The sequence below is a fragment of the Anolis sagrei genome, chromosome 2, assembly GCF_037176765.1.
Source record: "Anolis sagrei isolate rAnoSag1 chromosome 2, rAnoSag1.mat, whole genome shotgun sequence".
Classification (NCBI taxonomy): Eukaryota; Metazoa; Chordata; class Lepidosauria; order Squamata; family Dactyloidae; genus Anolis; species Anolis sagrei.
Genome location: NC_090022.1, coordinates 97,693,963 through 97,712,027, shown reverse-complemented (window position 1 = coordinate 97,712,027; position 18,065 = coordinate 97,693,963). Strand labels below are relative to the sequence as shown.

At 38.9% G+C, this 18,065-nt stretch overlaps 1 protein-coding gene across 1 annotated transcript in view; it reads left to right on the top strand.

Annotated features, from left to right (window-relative positions):
- The window catches only part of LARS1 (leucyl-tRNA synthetase 1), a 61,211-nt gene that overhangs the window by 35,924 nt on the left and 7,222 nt on the right, over window positions 1-18,065 (top strand). Inside the window, exons 20-31 of the mRNA XM_060765164.2 lie at window positions 1,201-1,413; window positions 3,209-3,266; window positions 3,939-4,002; window positions 4,544-4,727; window positions 4,940-5,030; window positions 6,487-6,627; window positions 6,788-6,928; window positions 7,020-7,130; window positions 10,549-10,659; window positions 14,452-14,556; window positions 15,575-15,670; window positions 17,169-17,301. Of these exons, the coding sequence (XP_060621147.2) occupies window positions 1,201-1,413; window positions 3,209-3,266; window positions 3,939-4,002; window positions 4,544-4,727; window positions 4,940-5,030; window positions 6,487-6,627; window positions 6,788-6,928; window positions 7,020-7,130; window positions 10,549-10,659; window positions 14,452-14,556; window positions 15,575-15,670; window positions 17,169-17,301 (1,448 nt within the window). The remainder of the gene's footprint in view (window positions 1-1,200; window positions 1,414-3,208; window positions 3,267-3,938; window positions 4,003-4,543; window positions 4,728-4,939; window positions 5,031-6,486; window positions 6,628-6,787; window positions 6,929-7,019; window positions 7,131-10,548; window positions 10,660-14,451; window positions 14,557-15,574; window positions 15,671-17,168; window positions 17,302-18,065) is intronic.

Sequence of the window (18,065 nt, the reverse complement as noted above, 5' to 3'; positions counted from 1 at the left end):
ATTGTTTATAAGAAGGTGGGAAAATGTTCTTTGGCTGAAACCACTCAAGAAAGTTTTAGAAACTTTTAAGAATATTTCGGTCCTGCCTATCCTTTCAAGCTAAAAGGAAATGAAAACCAAGAGGATTGTTTCAGAATAAGATTTTTTTCCTATGGTGAATTTTCTTTTAAATTCAGCCATAGTATGCCTGAGGAGCCTTTCTTCTGAACCCTTAATTGAGCTGACTAGTAGTTGTCTCATTTTCACACTTTTTAAACAAAGACTGGAATAAAAATAATTTAGCTTGACAGCAACAGTTCTGTTTTACTCCCCTCTTGCTGTTTCTCCAGTCAACAGTATTGAAGAGATCTTTCTATGAACTGTTATGTTGCATTTGATGTCTTAATTCAGAAGTGATTATTGAATTTCCAAAGGGAAGTAGAAAATGAATTAAGGTGATTGAAGCAACATATCAAAGGCTGCCTGTGAAACTGATGTCAAGAAAAGACTCCATAATGAGCCACCCTCAATTTAATATATGAATCTTAATTTTGAATCCAGTGGATTTTTTACTTTCCTGCATGCATTATACTTGTTGTTGTGCTGCACAAGCCATTTTCAAAGATGTCTGAAAGAGACATATAGACACACACAAAGAAGCCATGAAAATTGGGATGATGATTCTAGATTCCCATACCTATAGATAAAGGCATTAAGCATTAATTTTGCAACAAGCCAGATTCAAAACACAAGTGAGAGCAGTTTGCATCTCTGCTCCTTCCATGCAGTGTGCACAAATTTATGAGATTTACTACTGGTGAAATGTTAAACAGTTATGTCTAATTTAGAGAAATCATGGGAGCACTCTGTCTATACCACACTGTTACTGTTTGCAGTAACTTAATAATGTTAAGGTTAATTTATCATGAATGCTTAGAGTCAGCATTACTATGTTTGATTGGTAAAGAGTTTTATGAGAATTAATAATATTGCTTAAAAATCAAAATACTTAGAGTATGTAAAATGGTAAGTTGATGAGAAAGAGAAAGATCACTTATTACATTTGTGAATGAAATAAAGGTGGCACATATGATTTTATTGATCAACCTAGTCAAATTAAATACAGAAGCTTAGCAGTGTGTGCTTACTAGCATAACAGAATTTTAAGGGGAATGTTTGCTGTTTCCTCGCTGTAACTTTTTTATTTCATAATATCTGTAGGGCAAACCAGATGTCGAAAGAGGTGTGGGACTATATCTTCTTTAAGACAGCTCCATTCCCTGCAACAAAAATCCCCAAAGCAGCTCTGGATAAACTGAAACAGGAATTTGAATTTTGGTATCCAGTGGACCTACGTGCTTCTGGCAAGGACCTTGTCCCAAATCACTTGTCATACTACCTTTATAACCATGTAGCCATGTGGCCAAATCAAAGGTTGGTCAGGACTAATACCAGGTCCTTCTAAATATATCTCTTCTATTTCATGAGTTCTCTCCACGGCAAGGCTATTTTTAAGTTTAGCAAGCATAGAAATGAGCAGGATAGTGTGAAACATAATTGCTTCTCTAGATCCTCCATATATCAGTTATGAATTAAATTAAGACCACTAGGTTATCAAACAGCTGACATTTAATTGCTAAACCATATTTGGTCATTCTCTTTTCCAGTCCTTTAGTGTAGATTTGCTAAGACTTTGACTGAGGACTTAGAAACTCCTGCCATCTCACATTTGTCTTATACTATTAAACCATTGTGTGTCTCACACCACACATCACTCACAGTTTTAAAATTGTAGGAAGGAGTGGCTGTGCTAGTTTGTCAACATACTCGGGAATCTTGTGAGAAGGGGCATTGAAGACCCAAGGGATTTACTCCTCCATTTACTATAACCATTGGAGGTTCAGTTTGGTACTTTAGATGTGAATTGATGGCAGCTAGTTTTACCTACAGATGGTCTGCATTTTAAAATTTTGTTATTTTATTTTATTATATGTGTTGATAGTGTTTGTTTTTCTAATTTTTAGTGGTATCGTTTTATACTTATGCACCATGTATGTTATATGCTGCACTTTGAAGTGCTTGTAAGCCGCCCTGAGTCCCTTTGGGAAGATAGTGGCGGAATATAAATAAAGATGATGATGATTATTATTATTATTAAGGCACTCTTTTCATATTGATATTTTAAGTTGCCCATTAGGGTACTTTATCTCTTTCATTCCCCTGCACCCTTCCTCCAGAAAAAATTGAGTTTAGTAACTAATATTGTCCTGTTGAAACACATGGAAGTGATGGTAGGATTGACATAGTTTCATTAGAAAGTGTTGGTGAGGGGCTCCTGAATATCCTTTAATTTTAAGATCTTCTCCTTTTTAGTGCACTTTTTCCCCTTCTTTTGCCACCATCAATATGTTACCATTCCCCACTTTTCTCTGCTTTATGCTCCATTCCAAGTTTGGGGAGTCTGTGGCCCTCTGGATATTATTGCACTCTGCTTTATTACTGAAGAGCTATTGTGTACCATGACATATTGTATGAGAGCCAGTGTGGTGGTTTGGGCATTGAACTTCCACCGTGGGGAGTCACGGTAGAATCTCTGCTCGACCATGGAAATCCATCAGGTGACCTTGGGCAAGTCATATTCTCTCAGCCTCAAAAGAAGGAAAAGCAAATTCCTCTTCAAACAAATCGTGCCAAGAAACCCCTATGATAGATTTGTCTTAGGGCTGCTACAAATCAGAAACTACTCAAAGGCATACAACAACAACAACAACCACAACAACATCGTATGTTATTAAGTTTTATTAGACCTTTTGAGGAAATACTAGTATCCAGCCCATTGGGGAAACTTCTTTTGCACAAATACAAATGAGTACTTAAGTGTGAATCAGGATATGTGTGTTGTACTTGTAATACAAAATAACAGTTCTCAGTTAGGTTTCTTGCAAATGGAGATAAAATTCCTGATTCCAACAAAATGTAGCTCTTGCATTCTTTGGTTCTTAAAATATTGTATTCCATTGATGTGAGTGTAGATTGTAATTGTGGAATTTTTTTTTTTAAAAAACCTTAATATATATTTGGGGTTTTAGCAAAGAACTACTTGTTTAGCAGTCACTGCTGTCTTGAGGAATGTGGTAGGCCTATTAGTAAGTGTGCTCTTATCTTAACTAAAAATTGATTGTTGTTTAGAGTTAGCTGAAAACAAACATCTTTTTGCATTCCAATTCAGAGAGAAATGGCCTGTCTCTGTGAGAGCAAATGGGCACCTCCTCCTGAATTCAGAGAAGGTATGCTATTTTATTTGGCTGACATCTATTTGTAGACTCAGGAGTGACATAACAAATCCCTGTTTGAGAAATCAGACCTTTCAGTGCACATTGTTTTTAGAACATTTATTCAGCAGATACCCAACTGCTTTTCTATTTGTCTAACCATCCAAGCAGAAACTATGCACTGTCTTATCTAATAATGTATGGTTCTTAGCTGTCCTCTATAATATCTGAATTTCATTTTTCATGTTTTTTTAAAAAATCTCTTGTTTATTCCAAAGCTATTTGATTGTGCCTTGCATCGTCAACATAAATCCCTGCAGTGCCCTGGACAAGCATTGTGATATTATGAAATTTACCTGGACTGCAAGCATTTTTCTTTGAACGTTAGAGCTGTTTTTTAGAACCCAACCATAGATTTCTTACTACTTCCATTTTGTTTTGTTCTTTTTCCATACTGGACATATTAGATAGTCACAAATACAGAATCAATCCACAGTGTTGGTAACAATATGATAATTAAAGTTTTCCTCATAAATAGAATTAAATTGGATCAGAGTGTGTGGAGGTAGAGGGACTTATGTATCTTGGTAGGCCATTATAGTATAATTGAATTGCGTTATGTGTTATGGTTCTAACCCATAAGCCATGCATTCATTTTGTTTGTCTTTGATTCTTCTTTCATTGCAGATGTCTAAATCTACAGGCAATTTTCTCACTTTGAGTGAAGCTGTGCAGAAATTTTCTGCTGATGGTAAGAATGCATCATGGGCAGGGATTCAAATAATTCTTCTTATTTCTTTTATGGAAAATGGGAGCTCTTGTTGATCACTCTTTTCACATTCAACATGGAGAGATTATATTGCATACTATTTTGAAACAGGAGGCTTGTGTAGAGGCCCGGGGAACAACATAGCAGGGAGGGAGTTCCTACTCATGTTATTCTGACCAAAACGCAAATACAGACAGAATTATTTCCCAGTTTTCTCCTTAATCTTTCCAGAAAGTTGTCTTGTACCTAGGGCAAAGCTTGAGGACTTCAAAATATCTCTCTTTACTCTTGCTCCAAACTGTACTTATACCCTTTCCCACAGCAGATCATTTTAATGTATTGTGACCCAGAAGTTCCATCCCATCAGAGGACATATACTGGGGATCAGGTTTTCATATAATCAGGGTGTTGTAAGAGACCACAAGGGTCATCTAGCCCAACCCCCTGCCATCTTTTTGCTCTCTTTCTATATGGAAGCTTATGTTCTGTGGCTCGGTAGATACTAAATCCTGTCTCCTTTTAGGCATGCGACTGGCACTGGCAGATGCAGGTGATACTGTAGAAGATGCAAACTTTGTGGAAACTATGGCAGATGCTGGCATCCTCCGCCTGTACACCTGGGTGGAGTGGGTGAAGGAGATGCTTGCAAACTGGGACAGTTTAAGAAGTGGGCCTGCTGACACCTTCAATGACAGGGTCTTTTTCAGGTACTATCAAAAAGCACCAATTGTTTAAATTACTGTATTAAAAGAGGAAAAGAACTTCAGGTTCCTCCCACACATGTGTTGCGTGGCCCTGTTGCATCACAGGTGTTTACACCTTAATCCTTGTCATTGTTTTGGTCTAACTGTAACTTTGTCTCCTCCTCCTCCTCCTCTTCCTCCTCCTCCTCCTCCTTCTCATCTTCCCATGCATCCAGTGAAATTAATGCAGGCATAATGAAGACAGAGCAGAATTACGAGAAGATGATGTTTAAGGAAGCTCTTAAAACTGGTTTCTTTGAATTTCAGGTAGGCTGCTTAATTTCAGAGCACATAATCTTAAAAATTCACTTTAGCCTTTTCGACCAGACTGTCAACAGAAATTACATCATACCTAAACCATGTAATAATAGCACAATATTGCCGGTGTTGCTCTTTCTATTGAACTTCATATGTCTGGAAGTTAAGATGGAGAGATAAGGGTATACAGAAAAATGTATCAGCTGCCATCTATGAGTTAGGCTTAGTGTTATCTACTGTGACTGTCAGTGAGTTTAGAGAGGTGGGCCACGCATCACCTTTTTTCTGTTTTTGCAGCCCTTGGCCCTTCTAGAGTACCTGTGAGACTCCAGCAGTGCCAGTTTCACAATTAAACAGGTTGCTTTCCCTCAGCACACTATTTAACTGTTTTTGAAAATCAAAGCAGGAAATAGCTTTAGGTCCAGTTTTTGTTTCTTAGCATTTAGATTAGTCATTGCAGCTCCTGAAGGTTCCTGGGGCAGAGAATTTGCCTCCAGGCATGTTAGGGTCACCCACTAAAACCTTCTGCAATGCCAAGCAAAAAAAGGGTTTTGTTTTCTCCTGCTGTGTAAGGCCCTTTAATGGGGAATGCTAGCAAGGGAGAATTCTATCATAATTCATATTATAAACTATGACCCATCCCATAATGACCTCGCCGTGTTCATTACATACTTACACATACTTGATGTGGTGCTAAATGGGAAAATGTGTATAAGTAGAATATGCCTTCTATCAGTAATCTGCCCCAGGCATTTTCTTTCCCTAGTACACAATTTCCACTTTGGCAGTCGGTGGGTTAACAGTCGGAAAAGACAAAGCGCAAATAATTAAAGGGGAAAAAAATACCTGTTTCCTTTATTTGCTCCCCCCCCCCCCCCCTTTAAACAAATCCAACTTTTCTCTAAGATGAATGGGTCAAAAATGTATTCATCTCACCATTAAAGAATTGAGATAGTTTGTACAGTAGTCCATAAGGTGTCAGCAGCTCTCCATAGTACTGGCAGCAGCATATTGTTTGCTTAGGAAACAAATCGCTCTGGCTGTGTTACCCAGCTGACTTTCAGGAGTATGGTTCCACTGGCTGAACTGTGTGCATAATAACAGATCATATTTATTGCCTTACTACTTAATGGGAGCCTTTTATGTGGGCCATTCAGAATGATAGTACCTAATATACAGTTACAGTTATCCTTGACTTTTATGTCTGTTCCGATAGATGTCTCTTTTAAGAGCCATAATAATATAAAGCTACATAATGTCCAACTGGCAGAATTGCATTTGATACTGATTCCAGCTCTGTGTGTGTGTGTATGAAAAAATATGGCCTTTTTAATAATCTGTTATAGGATTATAAGTGGTTTATATTTTGAGGATGGATTTGGACAAGGAAATTGTATTTTTAAACAGTGCTTTTCCATGATAACTAGGAATACCTTAATAGTGCTTGTGTTGGCTGTCTTTTCAGGCAGCAAAAGATAAATACCGTGAGCTGGCAATTGAAGGAATGCACAGGGATTTGGTGCTCCAGTTTATTGAATCTCAGACACTCCTTTTGGCTCCCGTCTGCCCTCATGTGTGTGAACATGTTTGGGCATTGTTAGGCAAGGTAAGGCTGTGTATTTATGTCACTGGTGCGATGCCTGTGCATTTCTACATGGAGGACCTGCAAGTTGTAGAGGTCTGGGGAGGAAAATGGTGTTGCAGAGCAGTCCCTCGCCCTCTCCTCATATTTAATCTTAATGTTTACTTTCAACCCAAATGTAAAGACTGACTCCATCATGAAAGCTTCCTGGCCTGTGCCTGGCCCTGTGGATGAAGTATTGATCCGCTCATCCCAGTACCTCACAGAGGCAGCCCACGATCTCCGCCTGCGTCTCAAAAACTACCTGGCACCATCTAAAGGAAAGGTTTGTGTCCAATGTTCATGACTCTATCTCTGTACTGAATTTTTAAAACATTTATGCCCTCTTCTAAAGAGAGACCTTTAACATTTTCTAGAAGGGCAACAAAGAAGCACCCCAGAAGCCATCCCACTGTACCATTTACGTGGCCAAGAACTATCCGCCATGGCAGCACACAACACTGTCAGTTCTGCGCAGACATTATCAGGTGAGTATCCTATATGCAATTTATCAATTGGTAGGTTGGCTAAAATATTTATAGCTTTCGTTTTCAGCAAATGAACTGTGTAGAGGTTCATCTCCAAATAAGAATTATATTAAAAACCAGTACAGAATAACACCAAATCAATAAAGCTGGTAAGAAGAAGCAAAAATGCCTGTTATCTCCTACCGTCCTGTTTTGTTTTATTATTCTTCCTCTAGTTGCCTGCTTTCTTGCACTCTTTGCTACTACCAACCCCACATCAGATATAAAACTGACTTGTCATCAGGTTCATTGTCCAAGAGGAGAAATATGTTTTTCCTTTTCTTTAATAGGTTTGTGGAGGAATTGCAGCGTGCATTATCAATTTTCCTTCATGATTTCATTTCCAGGGACAATTTGGAAATAGAATGTGGCCTCAGTTTATTATTAATCCTTTGCTCAAGCAGAGCTTAGTAAACTGTTTACTTCAGCCCCAATTGTGCTGCAGAATTGCTGGCTTTTGTCAGGCTAGGACAGCTTGCCTTATTAGGCAAGCAGCCTCAACACTTTACACTAGTCTTGGAGAATTATAATTCTTTGGCTTGGTAGGATATGCCTTAGTGCTCAAATACATTTGTCTGTCTTATAACTAACCCTCTGCAAAGAAATTTGGCTTTATTAGAAGGAGTCCCCTGAATTTTTGAGCTGCTGGAACTGATCTTTAACTGTTGTTGCCCAGGAACAATAGAGCTGTTTGACTGAAACAGCGGAATGTGTGACTTGATTTGTGGACTCACTGTGTATTTTCCAACTATAGCAGTGCAGTTAAATTAATTTCCTTTTAATTGGAAACAAGCTTGTCTTTGTAATTTGGTGCTCATTGCCGTCAATTCAAATTGGAGAGAGAAAATCTGGATTTTATTACCTGAACTGAATGAGCAGTTCCCATATATTTTTGGATTCCTGTCAAAGGAAGTTTCATGAACATGTGAACATAAACAGCAGTGGTGGTTGAGGAGCCAAGACACATTCTTCTTGGCAGCAGATAAAACCACACAAAGATTGAGAAGCCAAATTGGACATGTAGTACCATCCAAGATGGGCCTGTATGGTACTGTATGCTAAGCAGTCCTGTAATACAATAGTCATGTTCCTTAAAATATCAGGACTTATGGGGGAAATAGGGTTAGGTGGAGACCTCAAAAATATTACTGTTAGCTAAAAATATATTTTATTTGCAGTTTTTAGGGAATAAATTGTAATTGTAAATACAAATGGTGAGTCTTGAAAAAAAATGAGGTGACATATTTATGGAAAGGATGAGCAAAGTAGGACCCCCCCCCCCCCCCCTTGAGCTCTGGAGCATGCCTCCCTGAAAAGTGAAGAGGCATCTCTTTCTCTCCCTCTCTCTCTCTCTCTCTCTCACTCCCCCCCCCCCCCCCGCCCCCAACACACTTTAAACTTCTAATAATACTTGCTGCACCTTGGCACCAATGAGCCTCAGGCAGATGTTCTGCAAAGTCTCACTCCCCCTCACTCATTCCTGTCCAATTTTAAAATCTCATCCTTAGATTAGCCCCCACTCTGTCTGCCTTCTGCAGGGACTTGAAAACCTGGATGTTCCTGTGTGCTTTTGAATGATGATTTAGCCCCTGATCATGATTGCCCAGGCCTAATTCACTGATCGGGTTTATCCATTATGTTACCCCCAGCCCTATGGTCTGCATCTTTCACAAGTCCTTGCCCTGCCCTCTCTAATCTGATTATGCCCACAATACTCTGATTACTGGTGGTTGAGGTTGGTTTTGCTACATTCTATGATGTTTTTATACTTTGCTGGTTTTAATTGTGTTAATTTAGATTTTTTATATATTATTATGTTTTTAAATTGAGTTTTAGCTTGTAAATTGTATTTATACTGGGCTTGGCCCCCATGTAAACCACCCCGAGTTCCTTTGGGGAGATGATGGTGGGATATAAAAATAAAGTGGCCAGCTTCTGGTCAAAGGACATTTAGCATAATGCCAAGTTCTTTTTAAGAAAAAAAAACTTTGTGTTTTTAAATGCATTTTAACTATCCTCAACTTGCTTCTGACCTGATAAATAAATAAATATAATAATAATTTACAAACGGCATCACCTTTTTATTCCATCCACCTCACCCGTCTCTGTCCTTCCTTATCATCTCATCCCTGGCTTCAATCCACCTCCTTCCGTCCCAGTTTAAAACCTCATCCCTTGCAAATGCTCCCACCCATCTTTCTATCCACCTCACTTACTCCTGTTCCCTCTCCCTTCCTTCTTCCTACCACTTTACTTTAGCCCAATTTAAAATATCATTTCTTTCCAATACTTCACCCTTCCTTCCATCCACTTCACTCGTTCTTGGTCTGTCTTTGCTGGCTTGCAAATGCTACCGTACTCCTTTCCACCCACTTTCCTCTGAACCCGATTCCTCTGAACCCGATTTAAAATCGCATCCCTCACAAACACTCCTACTTCTTCCATCCACCTCATCCAGTCCCTCAAGGTAGCAAACTGAATGGCTAAGACAGAGGGAGGCAGAGTTGCTGCTGAACAAATAAAATGCAGAGAAGTGCCAGTTTTGAATGTTGAGGTTGGAATTACTCTATAGCCAATTAAGAATTTGTGTTCTGCAGTAGTATTCCTCTATTAACTAACTGTGTTATTGCCAATTTGCATGGTAAAAAGACATGTTATAGCACAATTTACTGTAGGACTATTATTTCTTTTTTTCTTTTACTTGTATAAAATCTACCCTTCTTCCAAATTGCACAGGGTCCCATAGTTGGTTCTCCCTTCTGTTATTTTCACATCAAACCTCTGACATAGGGTTGTGAACACCCCCCCCCCCCCACACACATATATAATTTACATATCTGGCATATAAGAGAGGGGAAGATGTATCCAGCATTACTGAGACTGCAGAGAAATTATGCAGATTAAAGTGTTTCCTCCCCTCTCCTATTCTGTAATTCCTGGCCACTAGCTAGAGCAAGGAGTCTTATTGAGTCCTTTGTGAATTGTTGAGCTGTGCTCATTTTGATAGATGACTTTTTGTCTAAAAGAAGTAATGTTCTGAAACAATTTAGGATAGCCACATACAGAAAAATGGGATTTGCAAAATAAAATGTGGTGCTATTTGTGTTGTTTTTCTCCTATTCATTAGAGAAGCTTTCTAAAAAGCAGTGTTTACAGATAACTGGAGTCCAAGGAATTCCTGAGGGGGGGGGGAGGGAGAGATGAATTTCATGCAAATGTATGTGTCATATATAAGAATGATAACCTTAAGGCAGAGGATTACAAAACCAAATTGCTTATTCTGTGACAGAAGGTAAAATGAAGGGTGTTATGTCTTGAATTCTCAAATTAGAACTGTCTTGTCATGTTGTAATTGAAACACTTGTGTCTTCTGTGATAGACCAGTGGAGGGCAGCTACCAGACAACAAAATAATTTCCAGTGAACTAAACTCCTTGCCAGAACTGAAGAAGTACATGAAAAGGGTTATGCCTTTCGTTGCCATGATTAAGGTCAGCCTCTCCTCTTTTCTGCTTTGCATCTTTCAGTAGCAATCCTGTTTACTAAATTAATGCAACTCTCACTTCTCAAGAAATTGTACAAATGTTTAAACTGAAATGAAACACACAACTTAAAGAGAATCTCAGTGTATGAAATGTTTTATAAGCTGGAGGGGATTTGCAGGAAGATAATTGCAGAACGCAGGTGGTCTTTGAAGGGGAGTGTCAAGGGGGTGCCATTTGGATGTTTTACGATCATTTTGATAGCTCTGGGTCATTATTCGTAAGGATGTTTTTACTGATTGCCAGCTTGTCTACTGCTAGACATGCAGAATGATTTATGCAATTCACTATGCCTTTAAGAACGCAAGAAATACTTCCTGATAATAGGTCAATGTCCTCCATTAAACTGTCATTATCACACAATTTTAAACCATTTCCTATTTGACTGTCTACTCTTGTGTTCCTAATAGAAGAGTGCCTTGAGTTTAAACATTAACTGATCTGACAGGTTGTAGTGGTAAGTAATAGTGTCTGAAGGTTTCAGTCCAGAGTGTGGAAATGATAAGACTATCTCCCAGAAAAAGCCCAGCTAGAACCACCAGCGACCATACTAGTTGGTGGAGGTAATATTACCAAGCTCTGAATCAGTCAGACAAATTCTAAGATTGGGCCCTTCAGGATTCAAATGTGAATTGTATTGATGTGATCTCATTTAATGTGGTTGCTAGGAATGAAAAATTCACTTCACTGTTATCAATGTGAATGATCTTTTTACATTGAAAGCTGTAGCATTGATCCCCATGCTTGTGCATAGGTTGAGGTCATAATGGCACAGTCATTTATCTCCTGAGAAATGGAACAAGATGTCTTATAACTGGAAGGAATGATTGAATTACTTCTTTCTTTTTATGGTTTTGCTTAAAAAGGCTTAGTAACAAAGTGTTGCCGCAGTATGAATGAGCTAAAGCACATTAGGCCTGTTAGAAAAATGTACTTAAGATATCCAAAACAGGAATTTTGTAAGAATACTTTCATAATAAGTGTGTCACTGGGTCATGTATATAGTTAGTAACCTAGTGAGATGAAGTTTCACAGGTGAGGATAACTTGAAATCTATGATATTATTTATTTAGTCAGTTACCAGTAATTTAGAGCATTATACCCTGTCCTTCAACTAAAAAAGCTCAGAGAGTGGCTTACAAATTGTGAATTTGACAATTCCCTGCTTGCAGGCTGACAGTATAAAGCAGGCACAAGGACAAGGGCATGGTGTGGCATAGCAGGATTAAATTCAGCAAATGCTGACTGCTGTTCTCTCCCTCAGAGGCCAAATCAGTGGCAATTTTTGGAAGATTAATTTTTTTTAAATATATATACATACATAGAAACACACAATCTTTGAAATTCAACAATCTGGGGAGAGCGATCATGAGCTCCCTCTGTCAGCTCCAACTCCCTATGCGGGGAGATGAGAAAAGTGTCCCACAAGGATGGTAAAACATCAAAAACATCAGGTCGTCCCCTGAGCAATGTCCTTGCAGACGGCCAATTATCTCACTCCAGAAGCAACTTGCAATTTCTCAAGTCGCTGCTGACACGAAAAACAACAACAAAAACAATCAAAATATAAGTATTATTTCCCTAGTCCCACCTCCTCCCCATTCCCACCTGTGAACCTACACCCCTGACTTCTCTTTACATAATACAAAAGTACAGGAATATGATTGAATATTTATACCTCTGTATTTTTGAGTGTTTAATCATTTTCCTTTGGTTTCATTGTCTATTCTATAGTCTAAACACCATACAAATAAATTGACTGAAGCTCAGAGTCTTATTAGTCTTATACATAACCGTCCGTTTAAGGGTCATCATCTTATATCCCATTTTACATCATTTCCCCTTCTTCTCCCCCCCCCCCCCCGCCCCACCCCAGCAACAGTTTACTACTCTTGCTATGCTTATTATAATTGTTCAATCATGAGTATAGTCTTACTTAATTCCTTATAGCTATCTTTCCCCCTTATTCTAAAAATGAGACCTTTCCATTTTGCCTCTCAGGTCTTTCTGGGTTTGGCTTGTCCTGTATTAACTTTTCCTTTCACGAATATAGTATTGGAGGAGGTAATCAGCTAGATATTTATACCAAGTTTTTATATCCCATTTCTTATGGTCCTTCCACCCTAGGGCAAAAATCAATGGCAATTAGGATGGAGGAAGGGCCTTTCCGCAACTTCTAGAATTGAAGGCACAATGGTGCTAGCAATTAATCCAATGCTTCTGTGTAATAGGGTGGACTGTATGTACTTGCTTCCCCCCCCCCCCCCCCATTGCAGCTTCTGAGACACATCCAGTCCCCACCATCTTTCACCCCCTAATCTATCTATCTATCTATCTATCTATCTATCTATCTATATTTAATCACGACAAGACACACATTTCTGGAAACCTGCTTGAGTGGTGATTCTCCCCTGAAGCAAACTGCAGAGATGTATCTTCAGTTAAAAAATAAACCAGGCCTAGAAATCAATTTCCAGTCACTGTTAGGTTTGGAGGGACATACAGATGTCCGGTGAATGGCAGCACATTACAGGATGTCAGTGTTGGCCTCCCTCACATCTAAGAGTTGCCCATCCCTACTGAAGAGAAGACTATGCTGAGAACTTCTAAAAAGTCTAAGAGGGAGTATCCTTCATTTAGAGATTGCTTAGTCCTGTCAGGCTACATAAGTCTCAGACATGCCATCTTGCACCAGTTCAGCATTAAAACTGTCCTTTTTTGCTGAAGCACAACGCTTAAGAAGAAAGACAGATGGCAAAGACAGCTGTTACTTAATCTCAGCGTCACTGTTTGCTTTTCTTCAGCCAAACTTACTAGATTTCGGAACACTGTTACAGTTCATCTGAATTCCAGGCTGACCACCTCTGACACTCTCATCTTCTGCCAAACTCAGTACTGAAACAATGTTCTGCTCACTTGATGTGACAGATCTCTGTTCCCAGGTTACCTTCCCACCTGGATGAGAAATATGTGGTTCATCAGCTATAGGTATTTTTTTCAGCAATGTTTGTTCAGTGGTCCCTGACTGTCGATTTCCTCTGAGGCTGATATCCTTGTGCCCATGTTCATCCAGTGGGTTTTTGTGGCTGGGTAGCGATTCGAAGCCTTGTCTCCCACAATCCTAGTTTAGCATTTGAGCCAAAGTCATTAAACTTAGGAAGAAAGCAGTTGTCTGTGTTCTCACTTAGCTAAAGTACTGCATAATGTTGATTTACTCTTTGTATTCATCTCTTCACAGAAGTAACTTATAGTCACACACTTTTTGGAGTCTTCAGAGATGATAGAAAATTCAATGGATTAAAAAAGGTTCATGTGGTTTAGACCTCAGGCTGGATCCTGTGAGCCATCTAGCTATAAAACAGTGGTTCCCAACCTTTGGTTCTCCAGTATTTGGGATTCAGCTCCCACAATTCCTAACAGCTAGTAAGTTGGCTGGGATATAAAACTACTGTAGGACCAAAGGTTGGGAACTACTGCTATAAAGAAAGGAATAAAAGTATCATCTAAAGTTTGCTTTTTAACAAGTTCTGTGAGACAAAAAAAAAATGCTACAGCTTTGGCGGCCTTCCTGTTCAATGACAGGAGCTGCCATCCTTCTGTAAAATGTAATGGCTCTGCTAGGGACCCATTTCTCATCCTCAGTGAAGTCTGTCAAAACTCTTTTCCACTCAGGTATGGTATTCAGTTTTACAGCAAAGATCCAATTTAAAAAACATGCTTACCTGACTTTTGCTATGACAGGAAAATCTGGAGAAGAAAGGGCCCCGTGTACTTGATCTGGAACTGGAATTTGACGAGAGGGCCGTCCTCAGGGAGAACATAGTCTATCTAACAAATTCTTTGGAGGTGAGTTTCTATTAAGAATTAAGCATCCTAAAAGACAGTTGCCTCAGTCCTTGATTCCCCCCCCCCCCCCCCCCCGCACCCCAAATTATGTTTTTGCTCACAAATATTTAGAAATCGAACAGTGTTAAAACTTTCAGAATTTTGGTCCAAGGCTTAGTGGTTGTGTGTGGGGAAAGGGGGTAGAAAGGTTTGTGATGGTCTGCTCTTCCTTGACAGCCTGAATGTTGGAAATATTCAAAACTGGACTTGGGCAGTTAGTATCACTGATCAAACAGATGGGTTTTAGAGTCTTTGTTGGCATGATGACTACATATTGACAATTGTCCAGAGGCATAGCAAAGGTTAATATGTATTTAGCAAGCTTTGTTAGGTAGTTTAGCTTTAGCTTAGTAGTTCAAGACTGAAAATGTCAATGGCTGGGAAAGGACTGGGGCAGCAAACCATCCTTTTGAGCTACCTGCTTATATTGTTCTCACAGGTATTGGCATGGTCCCACCAGTGCACTGAGTCCCTGATGGTGCAGGGCTGCTGACTGACAGGTCAGCGGTTTGAATCTGGGGAGAGCAAGTTGAGCTCCCTCTGTCAGCTCCAGCTCCCCATGCAGGACATGAGAAGCCTCCCACAGGATGGTAAAACATCGAACATCCGGGTATCCCCAGGGCAATGCCTTTGCAGATGGCCAATTCTCTCATGGCAGAAGTGACTTGCAGTTTCTCATGCCGCTCCTGACATGAACTGAAGGATTGGTTGATCAGCTACTTTAGTGAAAATTATTTATTCAACAAGATTCCTTCTTCAAACGCAGTGATAGCTGGCTGTAAGTCAGATCTACTGGCAAAAGCTTAAAGCATATTTAAATAACAAGGAAAGAATTTGGGCTTGTCCTGAGCACTTCCATCCAGCAGTACGTTTGATCTGTGTTACAATAAGGATCATCACAAATTTGCTCCAAATGAATGGTTTATTGGATTCTAGTGCTCGTTCATTATGTGGACATTTTATCTCTTTTTCTTTATAGTTGGAACACATAGAATTGAAGTTTGCTTCAGAAGGAGATGAGAAAATTAAAGAAGACTGCTGTCCTGGAAAACCTTTCTGCACTTTCAGAGTAGAAGTAAGTTTGCATGTTTATTCCCAGCACTGTTTTTCTGGTTTTGCCTCCACTGTGACTCTATCCCCAAGTGCATGCATTCCTTCATTATACCCTGAACAAGACCAAGACAATGTAAGTGGCTCCTTTACATGAGAGAAAGTAATTTAGGCATTTTACTGGGGCTACTAACCCAATCTCCAGTTAGAAGCACCAGCTGTTGCCCCCTTTGCAGTGAATTCTCAAGATGCAACTTTTTAAATATTTTCCCACAGGAATTAGTATAAAAAGAAAATTCCAAGTGTATTTTTGAGGAAATGAATTTTCTCCCCAAAAGTCTCAAAATACAAATATTGCTTTAAAATGGTCTACTGTTCTTCTGGAGGAGGGAGAAAATTGCCCAAATGAGTTGTTCTTGCCTGCAACAAAATAAGTCTAAATTTACATCAGTGATCTGGACAGATTCATCTCTTGGTGGGTCGTTTCCCTTTTTCTTGGTATGATAGCGGTGTGATTCTGTAATAAGAATACCTTTTATATTGCTTGATGTGAGATTCACTTTCATTGCCAGAGTATATGTGTAGAATATTGAACACACCATGTTGGGAAGAGAGGAAAATGCCTATCAATATTGGCCTTTGTTGGTAGAACTCTAGTCACTCACTCCTTTATTGTCCATATGTAAATATTGATTATCCTCAGTGGAACAAAACTGTCAAGCCTACATTTGAAAACTGGTAAGTGAATCAAAAGTAGAATCAGAGAGACCTGGTTTCACATGTCTACTCAGCTGTAAAACTCAGTAGGGCAAGAGTTGCAGCCTAGCAACATCTGGATGGCCCCAAGTTGCCACAAACCAGTTTAGCCTAAACATCTTCACAATATGAATAGAGGTGAAATATGGATGCTGTCGTGAATACTATTTTTTTGGGGGAGGGGGGGGGGGAAGAGCTATCTTGGGAATGCATAAGGAATTGAATTGGGAAGGAAGCCATCCCCCCTCCCCAATTCTGCTGTTGAACCAGCAAACATCCACCCATTAGACACAGCCCCATTAGTTCTCCATTTCCTCTGTCAAACTGGCTAGTGTTCCACATGTTGCTGAATTTATTCTAATAAATTCTATTAAGATCTAATAATGCTTCCAATTTGAAAGAATGGCAGATAGACAAAATTCATGAACTGACTTGTATTTCAACCTATATCATTTCATATGGTTATTTTCCTCCATTTGTGTTTTTATTTTCCTCTTTTTGTTATCCTAATACATTAGTATAACAAATCTGTTTTACTGTATTTACAGTATATGCTGTACAATAATCTGTCTTATTGTATTTATATTCTTTAGCAGTTTTATAAATTGATATGTTATGTTATATTTATTATTGTATGTATAATGCAGCATTGAATTTTGCCACAATCTGTAAGCCTCTCTGAGTCCCCTTCAGGGTGAGAAAGAGAAGGGTATAAATAAAGTAAGTAAATAAATAATAAATAATTCTATCTTTTTATTTTCTTGCAGCCTGGTGTGTCTGTCTTTCTTGTAAATCCCCAACCAGCAAATGGCCACTTCTCTACAAAAATTGAAGTCAGGCAAGGAGATGGTAGAGATACAATAATCAGGCGTTTGATGAAGATGGACAGAGGAATCAAAGGTAACAAAGTCACATTTGTACTGAAGTCAGCTAGAGGTTAGTATTATTGCAAGGTGGCTTGTCCAGTTAGGTGATAGTAAAACATTTATTTTCCTGTTTTCTTGGTGTCGCCTCTTTATGAATGTAATTTATAGGAGAAGAAGAATGAAACAATTCTTTTTGTCTGCAGCATTACTGCAGCAGAACACATTTTACAATCGGTGTCAACCTGAAGTTCATCAGGAGCTAATCGAATACATTTCCAACATAGTACCTCTTGCATGGACCTTACTTTAGAAGTCTCTTCTTCCAACAGAGACCAATTGTATACTTACTGTACTTGTTTCAATAGAAAGAGGCATGGCACCTTTCTGTAAAAGTTGGCAAGGTGACAAGTCAACCTATTTTAGAGCTTGATGAATTATTTCATATATCCAGTGGAAGGATGATTATCTAGCCTCAGAATAATTATCTGGCAGTCTCATTTATTTATTTATTTATTTATTTATTTCCTGCATTTGTAATCCGCCTTTCTCAGCCAGAGGTGAATCAAGGTGGTTCACAGTCGGCAGCGATTTGATGCCATAACAATGATCAAAATACAGTTAAAACAATTATAAAAACAATTCAACATTTAAAATGTAATATAAAAGAAACAATAATGTCTGTAAAAAACAAAATCCTCAGCGTCTCCTTACTAAAATTGTTATCCAATTGCATCGTTGATCATTCGATATATATACTTATTATTTATTTACTTATGAATTTACTAGCCATCCCCTGCC